Source organism: Panthera onca, chromosome C1 (genome assembly GCF_046562875.1).
Source record: "Panthera onca isolate mPanOnc1 chromosome C1, mPanOnc1 haplotype 2, whole genome shotgun sequence".
Taxonomy (NCBI): domain Eukaryota; kingdom Metazoa; phylum Chordata; class Mammalia; order Carnivora; family Felidae; genus Panthera; species Panthera onca.
In genome coordinates this window covers 177,890,627-177,905,192 of record NC_138346.1, presented here as the reverse complement: position 1 = coordinate 177,905,192, position 14,566 = coordinate 177,890,627, and the positions used below count along the sequence as shown (strand labels likewise).

Genomic DNA, 14,566 nt, shown 5'->3' with positions numbered 1-14,566 from the left:
CACAGGTTCTGAGGATTAGGGCATGGATATCCTTGGGAATCATTATTTTTCTTACCACAGCCCTTAAATTATGCCATGCTATTTCAGGTTCTATGTTCTCGTTCACTGTACTTCTCATGTGAGTCCTGTCTTCTTGAGTCATTGTCGAGACTCAAGACGAGAATTACTTCTTTTCATGGTGTTCCCCTTTGCCAGCTGAATTGACTCCTCTGTCCTTTTGACCCCCCTGGGTTTCCCCTTCAATACTGTCTTAGGACCCTGGAACTGCCTGTAATACTTCCGTATTTTGTTTTGTTTAGGTGTCTTCTCCTAGGCTTAGACCTACCTAGAGCTCCTTGAGTACAGGATTGTCTTATTCAGCATTCTATCCCAGGGTCTAGCACAAGACCTGGTATATACTTTGTATTCGGTAATGTTTACCAAATGAGCAAAAAGACTGCTTCCTGCAGGGAATTCGTCTTAACAATGTGTTGGGATGCAGAAACCCCCTACCCTTAAACCTAGGGGACTGGACTTAGATCATAAGACCAGCCAGGGGCACTGCTTGCTTTAAAACATAAACTTCATGGAGCACATAATGATTTTGCAGATCATAAACTTCCTTGATGTAGCTACTGACCAACTTGTGACCTTGGGGTAAGGTCACAGAGCCTCATATTTTTTCATCTCAGTCAGGAGGTAGGACTGTATCATTACCAGAGACAAGAGTATAGGATTAAAGCGTGAGCTCTGGAGCCACTTTGCCTACATTTGAAACCTGGTCCTGCTTCTTACTTGTGGTGTCCCACAAGTCACTTAATTTCCAGTTCCTTAGTTTCTTTACCTGTAAAATGGTGAATCCTAACAGCACCTACCTCATAGTGTTGTTCCAACGCTTAAGTGAGTTAAGGTAGGTAAAGCATTTAGCACAGTGACTAACTGTCATCATTGTTACCATGAAATTCCCTTTATGATCTAAAATTTGTTATTTTGTCTTTTTTTTTTTTTTTTTTTTTTTTGTCCTAGAAGATTTCCTAGACCCCCTCTCTTCTCTTTTCCTGCCCCGGACCGACTGCCTTTCCTGCTGTCACCCTCTTGGTGACAAATCTTGGATCTTCCTGGGCTCCCTTAAAGTGCTACCCTTCCCGGAAGGGCTTGGCTGGTGTTGGCAGTACCTCCTGACCAGTCTGGGTGGGGTTCCTATGGGGCATCTGTGAGGTATACTGCCTCCTACAGGCCAGAAGCAGTGACCCCACTGGCCTGGCCTGAGAGTCGAAGCCTTTTGCCCTTTGGCCACCTCTTAAGACCTGTGCTCTTCTGATTTGGGAATATCCAGAAGGTGAACTACATTATATCAAACACTCCCCATGTGCCAGTCCCTAATACATAGAAGTACAGGGTATAAGCGGCTAAGTGTGCAGGCTCTGGAGTCAGGCTGTGTGTGTTCACATCCTGGCTCATACACTTACTGGTTGTGAGGCCTTGGGCAAGTTACTTTGCTGAGCTTCCTTTTCTCATTTGGAAAAGGAGATAGAATAGTTTTTACTTCATTGTTCAGTTATAAAAATGAAATAACTACATAATGAGGATAATTCATATACAATCTGGAGTAGGAAGAATTCTTAACAATGAGTAAGAATTAGAAACTTTTCATTTTCCCAGCGCCTTTGGATTCCATTCTTTATAGTATAGTTCCATTATTTTGTTTGCAGTTGTGTGATTTTCCCAATCAACTGCATCCATATTCAAATGTTAGTACAAAAGCAATTTGAAAGCCAAATGTAAGTGGTTTTTATTTAACTGTTTGATTCAGTTCAGCAAACACTTATTGTGCTAGTCACTATGCCAAGAGCTGGCAATATAACTTGGAGTGACGTATGGGGTCCTGCCCTCAAGATGTTTACAGTTTAGAGGGGAAGGTGGGTATTTAAACCTTGTAGACAGAGGGAACAGTGTGAGCTAAGGCACAGAAATGTAAGAAGGCCAGACAGCCTGATCCAAAACAAGGACATGCAAGTTGCTCTCCTTAGCCAGAACTTAGCTCATGGAGGCAAAGGGGTAGGAGGGCTGGGAGGGAGGAAAGAGGGCAAAAAGGTGAGAGGTAAGGCCGGGGAAGTTCCAAGTCATCGAGAGCTTGGATGTTATACTTAGGAATTAATTTGAGAGCAGTGAGGAGAGCCATTTAAGGACTTTTGGTAAGGGAGTAATGAGATCACATTGTGTTTGTAAAAGGTTATTTTGACTTCAGTAATGAGATTGAGTTGGAGAAGACCAAACCGGGGACAGAGATTGGTTAGTACATTTTTGCAGTAGACCTGTGGAGGGGTGATGAGGACCTGGATTAAGGTAGCGGTGAGGAAGAAAAGGGAAAGATACAAAAAATGTTAAGGAGCCCGAAATGATGGGTGAGTGGTGGTGCTGTTGTATGACAAGTACAGGAGGGACAAGTACAGGACACTGAGGGGGGATAATAGTTCCATTCTCCATTTAGAAATGTTGAGTTAGAGGTACTTGCAAAATAAACAAGTGGAGGTGTCCAGTAGGAGACTGGTGTCAGTGGGAGCCTTTGGGCTAATACTTGGGAGTCATCTGCTTGCAGATGGTAGTTGGACCACAGGAGTGGGTAAGATTCCTCAGGGAGAGCAGGTGGAGAAAGAAGAGAAGAGACCAAGGACAACGCCCCAGCTTGGGTTCACTGATAATTAAAGTTTGGGTAAGGCATATGCAGCCAGCAGAAGAGAGAGAAAGAACAGTAACAGGTGGTGTCTCAAAAGGTGGTGGAAGAGAATATTTCAGAAGACAGAAAACAATATCAGAGGCCACAGAGGCATCAAGTTACATCAGGATGGAGAAGGTCCATTGGATTTGACAAGCAGAGGGACGCTGTTTGAGGGACTTCGGCATCTTCATTGCTCACATGTAAAGCCTGATCAACAGTGTCTTTCTTGGAGAGAGAAAGGGATAAGAAGGGGGACACATGAAGAGAAGGATCTGTGTTCCGAAGAAACCGGAATGCACCTCTAGTACAACACAACCATGCCGTTAGGATTGCTTACAGGCTGAGCCAACCCATGAGACTGAGCTGAACTGCACAGATGCATTCAGTCGTACGACTCAGAGGAGACCCCAGTTAATAATTTCATTATAAATTCTTTAGACTTTGTCCCTGCATATAAACAAATATGTGTGCTTATATGTATACACAAATATAATTGTGAAAGTAAATATTGGCTCATGCTGTGCGTGCTCTTCTGAGAACCTGAGTAAAGTAATCATCTTTCCATGTTACTACATGTAGAGCTATTCCAGTCTTTAATGGCTGCAAAGTATTCGTTGTTCAAGTGGACTATAATTTATTTAACAAATTGGACCCTGAATGATGAACTTCTCATTGTTTCTAGCTTTTCACTATCACAGTACCTATAAGGGTATTTTTGCACATGTATCATCTTTGTACACTTTGGCAGAGTGAGTGTAGGTTAAATTCCAAGGACTGTGTCTTACTTGTTTCTCTTTGTGCTAATCTTTCTATTTTACAACGTTGTACATTTTCCCCTTTCGTTCACATTTTCTCATGTATTTTAGTAAAAATACATTCTTTATATGGGTGTTTCATTCCACCAACATTTACTGGACACCCACTCTGCCAACCCCTACCTTCTGCCACTGTGTTGTCTGCTGGAGAGACAAAGATGGACATGTCACAGCTCTTGCCCTGAAGCTGTCTTTGGTGGGCAAGAGAGATAGCCGATCAGATGATTACAACTTACTGTGACAATTATTGTGAACAGAAGCACAAGGTGCTAAGGAAGCACAGGGGAGGAGAGGCACCAACCAAGACTGGGGGGTGTTAGGAAGACTTCCTGGAGTAGGGGACTCCTAAACTGAGTCTTAAAGGCAGAAGGGAAGTTAACCAGATAGAGGGAAGCATGAGTATTCCAGGCAGACTGAATGTTCATTGGAAAGTAGGTGGGAGGAGACAGATTGTGAAAGGACTTGTGTGACAAGATATGAGTTTGGATACAGGATTGAAAGCTGTAAGTGGAGGAGTGAAATGGTCAGATTTATGTTTTAGAAAAAATATCCTGAAAACAGAAAACAGTTAAGTTTTGGGGTGCCTGGGTGGCTTAGTTGGCTAAACGTCCAACTCTTGATTTCAGCTCAGATCATGATCATGAATTCATGAGTTCGAGCCCCACATCGGGCTCTGCTGAACCTGCCTGGGATTCTCTGTGCCCCTTGCCTGCTCGCTCCCTCTCTCTCTCCCTCTCTCTCTCAAAATTAAATAAATACACATAAAAGAAAGAAAGAATAGTTAGGTTTTAAAAAGGCCACTCTGGCTGCAGTGTGGAGATGCCATTAAGGGGTTTGAAACTTAGGCAGAGAAGCCAGTTGGGGCTGTTGGAATCAGAGATGACATGCCCGAAGACAGGGTACCCCACTCTTGTTAATCTTTTGCTAAGTGGTTTATGGTTTTACTTATTTAAGCAGAATCTCTCCCTAATGTATTCAGACTAGCTATTGCAGATGTAAGAAAGCAATTGATTTTTTTAAATATAGCTAATATTTGTCTACTTTTTAAGTGTTTAAAATTTTTTTTTATCATTTATTTATTTCGAGAGTGAGTGTGAATGGGGGAGGGGCAGAGAGAGAGAGAGAGAGAGAGAGAGAGAGAGAGAGAATCCCAAGCAGCACACAGAGCCTGACACAGAGCTTGAACCCATGAAACCATGAGATCGTGACCTGAGTTGAAGTTGGGTGCTCAATCAACCAAGCCACTCAGGTGCCCCTCTACTTTTTGTTTTTATTTTTTATTAAAAACAATTTTTTTTAATGTTTATTTATTATTGAGAGACAGAGAGACACAGAGTGTGAGCAGGGGAGGGGTAGAGAGAGGGGGAGACACAGAATCTGAAGTAGGCTCCAGGCTCTGAGCTGTCAGCACAGAGCTCGACGCGGTGCTTGAACTCACGATCTGTGAGATCATGACCTGAGCCGAAGTCAGTCGCCCAACCAACTGAGCCACCCAGGTGCCCCTACTTTTTAAGTTTTTAAATCTAAGTGTTTAGTTGATTTCTTTGCTTTTCTGTGTAATTATTTTTGAGTACTTTTGCATATTGATATATTTTTGATCCTTTCCCTCTTTTTCCATTTTTATTATGCACATCTCAAACATACATAAAAATAAAGAAAATCATAGAACACACCCCCATATGCCCTTCGCCCAGATTCAGTAACTGTTAGGATTTGGTCCTGGGGCACCTGGGTGGCTCAGTCAGTTAAGTGTCCAACTCTTGGTTTTGGCTCAGGTCATGAGCTCATGGTTTTGTGAGTTTGAGCCCCGCCTTGGGCAGTTCTGCTGGCAGCGTGGAGCCTGCTTGGGATTCTCCCTCTCCCTCTCTCTCTCTGCCCCTCCCCCACTTGCACTGTCTCTGTCTCTCTCAAAATAAACAAATTAAAAAAAATTTTTTTTTAAAGATATGGTCCCACTTACTTCATCTTTCCTTTTTTCGTGTTTTTGTGCTGTTGCTGAAGTATTTTAAAGCAGAATCCCAGACCTCTTATTATTTCAGCTCTACAGACTTCAGTACGCATCTCTGAAAATTTCCTATATTTTTCGGATACAAATTTTCTTTTTTTAATTTTTTTAAAATTTATTTTGAGAGAGAGAAAGAGCAAGCAGGGGAGAGGGGCAGAGAAAGAGAGAGGAAGAAAGAATCCCTAGTAGGCTCTGTGCCGTTAGCACAGAGCCCAGTGTGGGACTTGAACTCACAAACCATGAGATCATGACCTGAGCCAAAATCAAGAGTCGAAAGCTTAACTGACTGAGCCACCCAAGCACCCCAGATACAGATATTTTCTTACATAACCACAGTGCCATTATCATTCCTAACAAATAATAATTTCTTGGTATAATTTAATATCTAGTGTATATTCATATTCCTTGTATATCTCAAAATCTCTTTTAATAGTTGGTTGATTTGTTGCAGTCGGGATTGGAATCACACATTGCATTTGGTAGTTTGAGCTCAAAAGACTCTTAATCTATAGCAGTCCATAACGTTACTCCCTTTAAAAAAAAAAAAAAATCAACAAATGAATAAGCAGGAGCACCTGGCTGGCTCAGTCTTCGGGGCATGTGACTCTTGATTGCAGGATCATGAGTTCGAGCCCCACATTGGGTGTGGAGATTACTTAACAAATAAAATATTTAATAAAAAACAAACAAAAACCAGAATCAGACCTGTAAACACAGAGTATAAACCGATGGCTACCAGGGGAGGGGGGGAGTAGAGGATGGGCAAAATGGGTGAAGGGAAGTGGGAGATACAGGCTTCCTGTTATGGAATGACTATGTTACAGGAATGAAAAACATAGCAGAAGGAATATAGTCAATGGGACTGTCATAGCATTGTATGGTGAGCATAGCATAAGGTATAAACTTGTGGAATCTCTATGTTGTACACCTGAAACTAATGTAACATTGTGTGTCAACTACACTCAAATAAAAACTTAATTATAACACAAAATAAAAATGCCATTGACTATTGAGGAAATCAGGTCTGTGGTCCTGTAGAATGTCCCACATTCAGGATGTGTCTTTTTCCTCCTACTATAATTTAACTTATTCTGCTGCCTCTCATATTTTCTATTAGCCAGAGGTTAGCTTTGAATAACTAGTTGGATTCTGGTTCCTCTTTTCTTTGGGAGGAGGGTGCAGGACTACTCATAGGTAGGGCTGTGAAGTGCTACCTCTGTCCGATAGCCGCACTCTTCGGGGCACTAAGATTGATTAGTGGTTCAGGCATTGACAGCTCCTCCCTCCATTATAAATTTCCCCGTCAGCCTTTCATCGAATGAGTTCATCCACTGATGCTTGTCACCTGAATGAATTATTTCATCATGGGCTATGAAATTTTTAAAAATTCTGTCAATCTTTTCACACTTCTTAGTTGAATAAAGAACATTTCCTCAATAACTAGGGCTATTTGGTTGTTCTGAAATATAATATGTACCAAAAAGACAAGACAAATGCTTAATTCATTTTCTTTTATTGCAATTTTTGAATTAAGGAGTTGGTACTTTAATTGTTCCATTTTAAGTATCTATTGATCATGCTTCTATTTTATGACCTATTGCATTGGCAAGTCTAGTGATTCTCCTGCCATGATTATCTGGTTATCTCAGCCTTTGAGAAATGGGTCTTCCTTTGCACAAGAGGCTTTACATCCTTAGGTATGTGAATGACTTTCTGCATGTCACACATCAGTCCCTCTGGTCCTGTAGTTTTCAGTAGAAAACAGAACAACCTTTCCTTTGGTTTCTCCTCTCTTGTTTCAGGTCACACTGTGAATAAGATGCGTCAGCACTCAGATTCAGAAGTGGCTTGTCTTGCTGGAGAAGTTTACACTGAGTGGAGAACTTTCATTGAAAAACACTTAGATAGACCTTCTATTGAAGTGCGAAGTGACCCCAAAACTGAGACATTCAGGAAAAATGCCCAGAAGTTACTCTCAGAAGCCTTGGAGTTAGAGGTAATGTCTCCTGGTTGGAATGTGATTCTCTTAGGTAAACGAGCCTCACATTTTCGTAATGATCTTTCATAATCTTAGTGCTTTGGCTTTATTCTACCTAGGCTTGCTTGCTTTCTTTCTTTCTTTTTTTTTTTATTAAATATAATTTATTGTCTGATTGGTTTCCATACAACACCCAGTGCTCAAAAACCTCTCTGACCTCAGCCGCAGCAATTTCTTACTTGACACATTTCCAAAGGCAAGGGAATTAAAAGCAAAAATGAACTAGTGGGACCTCATGAAGATAAAAAGCTTCTGCATTGCAAAGGAAACACTGAACAAAACTAAAAGGCAACCGACGGAATGGGAAAAGATATTTGCAAATGACATGTCAGACAAAGGGCTAGTATCCAAAATCTATAAAGAACTCCCCAAACTCCACACCCGAAAAACAAATAATCCAGTGAAGAAATGGGCAGAAAACATGAATAGACACTTCTCTAAAGAAGACATCCAGATGGCCAACAGGCACATGAAAAGATGCTCAACGTCACTCCTCATCAGGGAAATACAAATCAAAACCACACTGAGATATCACCTCACACCAGTCAGAGTGGCTAAAATGAACAAATCAGGAGACTATAGATGCTGGTGAGGATGTGGAGAAACGGGAACCCTCTTGCACTGTTGGTGGGAATGCAAACTGGTGCAGCCACTCTGGAAAACAGTGTGGAGGTTCCTCAAAAAATTAAAAATAGATCTACCCTATGACCCAGCAGTAGCACTTCTAGGAATTTATCCAAGGGATACAGGAATGCTGATGCATAGGGGCACTTGTACCCCAATGTTTATAGCAGCACTTTCAACAATAGCCAAATTATGGAAAGAGCCTAAATGTCCATCAACTGATGAATGGATAAAGAAATTGTGGTTTATATACACAATGGAATACTACGTGGCAATGAGAAAAAATGAAATATGGCCTTTTGTAGCAACATGGATGGAACTGGAGAGTGTGATGCTAAGTGAAATAAGCCATACAGAGAAAGACAGATACCATATGGTTTCACTCTTATGTGGATCCTGAGAAACATAACAGAAACCCATGGGGGAGGGGAAGGAAAAAAAAAAAAAAAAAAAAAAAGAGGTTAGAGTGGGAGAGAGCCAAAGCATTAGAGACTGTTAAAAACTGAGAACAAACTGAGGGTTGATGGGGGGTGGGAGGGAGGGCAGGGTGGGTGATGGGTATTGAGGAGGGCACCTTTTGGGATGAGCACTGGGTGTTGTATGGAAACCAATTTGACAGTAAATTTCATATATTAAAAAAAAAAAAAAAAAAAAAAAAAAAAAAAGAAGTTGTGGTTTATATATACAATGGAATACTACTTGGCAATGACCAAGAGTGAAATATGGCCTTTTGTAGCAACGTGGATGGAACAGGAGAGTGTTATGCTAAGTGAAATATGTCATACAGAGAAAGACAGATACCTTACGTTTTCACTCTTACGTGGATCCTGAGAAACTTAACAGAAGACCGTGGGAGAGGGGAAGGAAAAAAAAAAGTTAGGGAGGGAGCCAAACTATAAGAGACTCTTAAAAACTGAGAATAAACTGAGGGTTGATGGGGAGTGGGAGGGTGGGGCGGGTGGGTGATGGGCATTGAGGAGGGCACCTTTTGGGATGAGCACTGGGTGTTGTATGGAAACCAATTTGACAATAAATTTCATATTAAAAAAAAACAAACAAACCACCCGGTGCTCATCCCAACAGATGCCCTCCTCAGTGCCCATCACCCACTTTCCCCTCATCCCCACCCCCCAACCCTACCTGGGCTTTCTTTAAGGATTCTGAATTTGTAAACATTCTGGGAGATAGTATTGCAGAAAGACTAGCAAGACCTGGATTAAAACCCTGGCTCTATTAGGAACTGGTTGTGTCACTTAGGCAAATCCCTTAATGCTTCTGAGACTTGACTTTTTTATCTGTAAAATGAGTATTATAATTCCTATCACCTATAATTATTGGAAAGATGAAATGAAACACTTACACAAAGGAATAGTATATATAGTATGTGATGATTAGAAGTCACTTAACAAGTATTGGTTCCTTCCTACTTAAAATTCTTCCCCTTCCCACTGAAGCAAAAATTCTGGTATGGACTCTGCTATGGACTATCAGTCTATTGAAAAGACACTGCTCCCCCTTTTTTAAAATGTCAGCACTCATACCTTTAGTTCCAAGGCATATAATCAATTGGCAAGACATAATCTCTATTGTTTCCATAGCTGACAGTTCAAATGTTAGTAGTTTGAGGTACACCTGGTAGTTTTGCTCATAATCATCAAAAACAAATCTTATAGATCAATTAATATGTTCGAAAAATCAGATATAACATCCATATTTTTTCCTATTCTTAAGATATCCCTATTAAAATATACTTAAAGAATAATTTGAGAGGCACCTGGGTGGCTCAGTCCATTGAGCATCCAGCTCTGGATTTAGGCTTGGGTCATGATCTCACGGTCACGGCATTGAGCCCTGCATTGGGCTCTGCCTACTTGCGACTCTCTCTCTCTCTCTCTTTCTCTCTCTCTCTCTCTCTCTCTCTCCCCCTCTCCCCTTATCCCTCTCCCTCTCCCCCTTTCTGCCCTTCTCCTGCTGGCATGTGTGCGCACTCACACTCTCTCAAAAATAAATAAGAATAATTTAATATTATTAACAAAAGAAACAATTTCAAAAGTCTGATTTAAACGCTAGGTCTGCATTCTCTGAGAAAATATTTTAACCTTTCTATCTTAATTATACATCTACAAAAGAAAGGTAAATGGACTTGTGGTATGTTACTTTTTAAAAATAGAGTTTTGGGCTTTTTAATACAAACTTATGATAGAAAATGAGAAAATGCAGAAAGGAAAAATAAAATCACCATTGGACTACCATCAGACATAATCTTATTGACATTTTGGTGCATTTCCTGTTTGGTAAATTATTATAGCTCTTTAAATGAATATTGGGCAAGTTAATGATTATACGATATTTATTAAGAGCCAATCATATGCTAAATGTTCCATATGATGCTTTTATTGATTATTTAAATAACCGCCGAAAACTGACGATTATTTACATTTGCATTTTACTTTTAACCTTGATCAATATCAGTGTCATTTTATATATCCTTTTCTATATATCTTTATTTTTTCATGTTTATAATTTTTAATGTCTATTTGATAGTTTAGTGAATTAATATGCTGTAAGTTTGCTTAAGTTCTTCTAAACGAAGTTTTAATATGACTATTAAACCCTTGAAAGAAGAAAAAAATACGAAGACTGTAAGTCTAATTTTCCAGAGTATCGATTAGCCAACAAGGTTTGCTATTTAATATTTTACATAAAGTTTATTTTTTAAATAAGCCAAAATTATTGCAGGAACATAGAGTGTGGGTATATAATATGTAGTTAATGTGGTGGTAAATACCAGTTCCCTGTGGTATCTTTTTAAGTAAATGATAATAACGAAGCTATGCTTGTAAGGATTAATGAGCAGTTTGCCTGCTATATTAAACTCCATAATAATTATCCTTTTAGTTTATCCATTAATTATCCTTTAAATGGCACATCAAGTGGTAAGCACTCAAGTGTTACAAAGCAAAGTTAAAAAAGTGATACATTCGTTAGTGCTTCCCAATGTAATTGGAAAAAATATCAGATTAAGCATAGCTGAATGGTTTTGCTCCCAAAGAATAAATTTTTAAAATTAAAAATGTGCATCTTACCATCTTCCTTGGGCAAAAAAAATCAATCTGTTTTCCTTGCATAATAAACAGCATTTGATAGTATTTTTATCAGTTTGGTATGTCAGAAGATATAAATATAAGCACTTTTATATAAGGTTAACTTCTAGCACCTATCATCATCTGAAATATTTCCATATTAGGGTGAATCAATGAACCATCTAATCCAGTATCTGGTCTTTGACAGTAACCAATGTTGAGTGCATTCAAATCAGACATCAGATCTCCATAAATGTACTCTTATCAGCCAGTAGTAAACCATTGGGTAAGTTACTGGCCCAATGACTAAAAAGCCTTTACAATTTGATCCTAGTATGTGTTCTTGCAAATTCACTCATTACATTTTTGTAGAAAAAATGGTCTCGTGTTATTTGTTTGGGTCATGTCCTTTAGTAGTGAAAGCCACAGATGAAGAATATACACACACAGCCAAAAGGCGCATCTCTTTATTACTCTACACAGGTCTCGCTTTCCAGATTTATGGATTGTTTCCTTGTTCTTGGAATAATGGGATAGATGAATAAAAACTCCACTTTTGAGACCCATGCTCCATTCCCCTTTACTTCTCCCTTCCGGATCTTCTTTGTTCTTCCCTGTCTTTTAGATCTTTCCTCATATGAACGTCCCCTGTGGTGTCATTCTCTTACTTCCCCTTCCTCATTATCCACTCTCCTTCCTACCTCATGGCCTGTGATCATTTTCCTATTATGTCATTAAAAAAAAATGAACCTGATTCTCAAAGTGAGCCCGTATCATTAAGAGTTATGAAACACTGGCCGGTTGGCCCAGTTGGTTGTCGGATGGTGCTAATGAGATCCAGGTCAGGGGTACGTCCCCATATGGGACTGTTAGTTTTTCCTTTGTTTAATGGCCTCAGACTGCACCTCTGGCTTTGACCAGCTCTCTCATAAATGTATTCGAGTGGTCAAAAAGGAGTGTGGGTAGATGTGTACAAATCCAGTCAAGCTATTGGAAAACTCACACGAAGTTTGCTCCCAGTGGATATTCAAGTCAACAAATGTTTAGTATTGGTGCTGGTGCTGGACAGAATATAAACATAAATGAGTCGCATTTCCTGGGCTAAGAAAGCTTATCCTTTCTTGGCTGAGAGCCTGCAAATGACTAAATATAAGGCAGGATGAAAATATGTCTGGAATAGCGGTTTGGCAAGTGGTGTAGACACACAAAGGACAGAACAGTGAAGTCTGATGGGGGAATCTGGGAAGGTTTTATGGAAGAGATGACAGTCGAAGGGGATAGGATTTTCCTAACTAGAAAATACATATTAAAATAGAAACATTATATTTCAGATCTCATCTTTTATGCATAGGATATTATTGAAAGAGCAGGAAAGAATGGAAGTATACACAGGGAAAAAGGATATTCATTTAACAAATGCTTACTGAGCACTTGCTTTGTGCCTGCACCTATGCTGGGCATCAGGAATTCGGGAATAATTCCGACATGGTAACAACCCTAGAGGGGCTCACCATCTTCTGAGGGAGATAGATAATAAATAGTCACAATCCAATGTGGGAAGTTCTACACTTGAGGTAGACACCTGAAGAAGACCTCCTTTAGCTTGCTTTTAAAGAGCTTAAGGATGTGGCAAACATCACTAATTGATTATGGCACCATTTCCCACTGGGTCCAGACTCCTTGATGAAAGACAGCTCTAGATGGTCACATTTTATATCTTCCCTAGTTACAGCCAGTTTGTCCAGGATTGGACACACAGTTAACTTACAGGTACAAATAGATAAGGAAGGCAAATCAGATTCTCTGTCTCTGAGAAGTGTGAACTAGGAAATGGCAAGAAAGCAGGCAGTAGGAGTGTTGAAGCAGAAGGGGTGTTGGAAGAGTTACGAGGGAGCAGAAGCTGTGGGCAGAGATGTGTAGAACAGGGGAGAGAATAAAGCAGTTAGAATTGGTAGTAAGGCAGATAGAGAGGAGCAAAAACATGTAAGAAAGAGACCAGACAGATCTTGAGACACACAAGAGAAAGGGTATGGTCTCTAAATAAATCCCTAGTTTCTTGTTCCCGTTCCCATTCATACAGATATATCCCATTCTGGTTCCCGTTTCCATTCACATGGATGTTTCTCATGGCAAAACCTCTTTTTCTCAAGGTCTCAGTGAGACTCCGGTCCTTTCACCCCAAAGGACTTAACCTGAATCACCAAGTTAGGACCCATTGGAGAGGACTCAACAACTTGGGTAGGTTTGAAATATCCAAAGGCAGTTAGAAGATAGACACTCTTCACTTGGGGCAATGAACTTGTACACATGGGTGTGTGATGAATTCTTTTCCCTTATGATTTACAGTTTAATATCACTGCTATTTTTCCTCCTTGTGATTGGCCTCCATTTAACAAGAAGCATGCATGAGAATCGTTAGGTGTTTGCTTCCTGTGTCTGTCACATCACTGGTATGGCACACAGTCCACTGCCCCACGGTTATCTGTATACATGCCATCTCCTTTTTCCACTGGGAGTTCCTGAAGGGCAGGGTCAGGTCTTTTCTGCTCTGTGTCTCTAATACCCAAATCAGGCCGGACTCAGAGTAGTGACTCAGGAATTATTTGCTGAATGAAGTATGGGTTGTATCCAGTTATGTGAATTTCAAGGTACTCTTAAAGTTCTTTTTATATGTATATTACAGTTTGATGGAATGGCCATGACCTCTTTTTGCAAATGCACATATACCCTTCTCCCCCAACAACCACTTTCCTCAAAAAAAAAGGAAAATGAAGACTTCCTCTTGTCTGTTATGTTAAGAGAATCTCTGAACAGTGACTGACCATCCTCACACTGAGGTGAGCAGCCTCTCTGGCAAATGTTGCTGGACAAACAGTGGGCCAACAGCAGCTACCCTTGCCATCTCCTAAAGTAGTCTGGTACCAGGGCTGCCTCAGGCCGGGGACTAGTTCAGTGCCCTCCCAGGAGGCTACGAGAAGCTCAAGGAGTCTGGATTCTGGAGAACCATGTTGCCATACCACTCACTCCAATGCAGGCCTTGGAGATAGTCATCAGGATCCCGAACTTCCCTGAGCATCTTTTGTCTGCTACACATAGGCAGACGTCTGGGCCTAGACAGTCATTCTCCTTGTCTCTCTCTTTGTTTCTCTCAGTCCTGTTCTGCTCTCTGCCTGGTCCTTATTTCTCCCAAGCTTCCTTTCTCTATTCGTTTTGTTCTGTCGGTCTCTCTGTTATGTGAGGATGTTTTATCGAATATCAGGTGTTCCTTTTTTACTTTTAGTACATTTTTTCTTAAACTTTTCT

The 14,566-nt window shown here is 40.4% G+C and overlaps 1 protein-coding gene across 3 annotated transcripts in view; it reads left to right on the top strand.

The window, feature by feature from the left end:
• The window catches only part of TCEANC2 (transcription elongation factor A N-terminal and central domain containing 2), a 69,967-nt gene that overhangs the window by 18,701 nt on the left and 36,700 nt on the right, over positions 1 to 14,566 (top strand). For 2 of the 3 annotated variants that reach the window (XR_014138107.1, XM_078451889.2), the window contains exon 4: positions 7,321 to 7,514. Coding sequence is in view for 2 of the 3 variants with exons in the window: in XM_078451889.2 (XP_078308015.2) it covers positions 7,321 to 7,514 (194 nt within the window). In the remaining variant the exon portion in view is untranslated. Of the gene's footprint in view, positions 1 to 7,320; positions 7,515 to 13,413; positions 13,502 to 14,566 lie in introns of all 3 variants that reach the window. The other variant, XM_060625910.3, reaches the window with a different exon arrangement.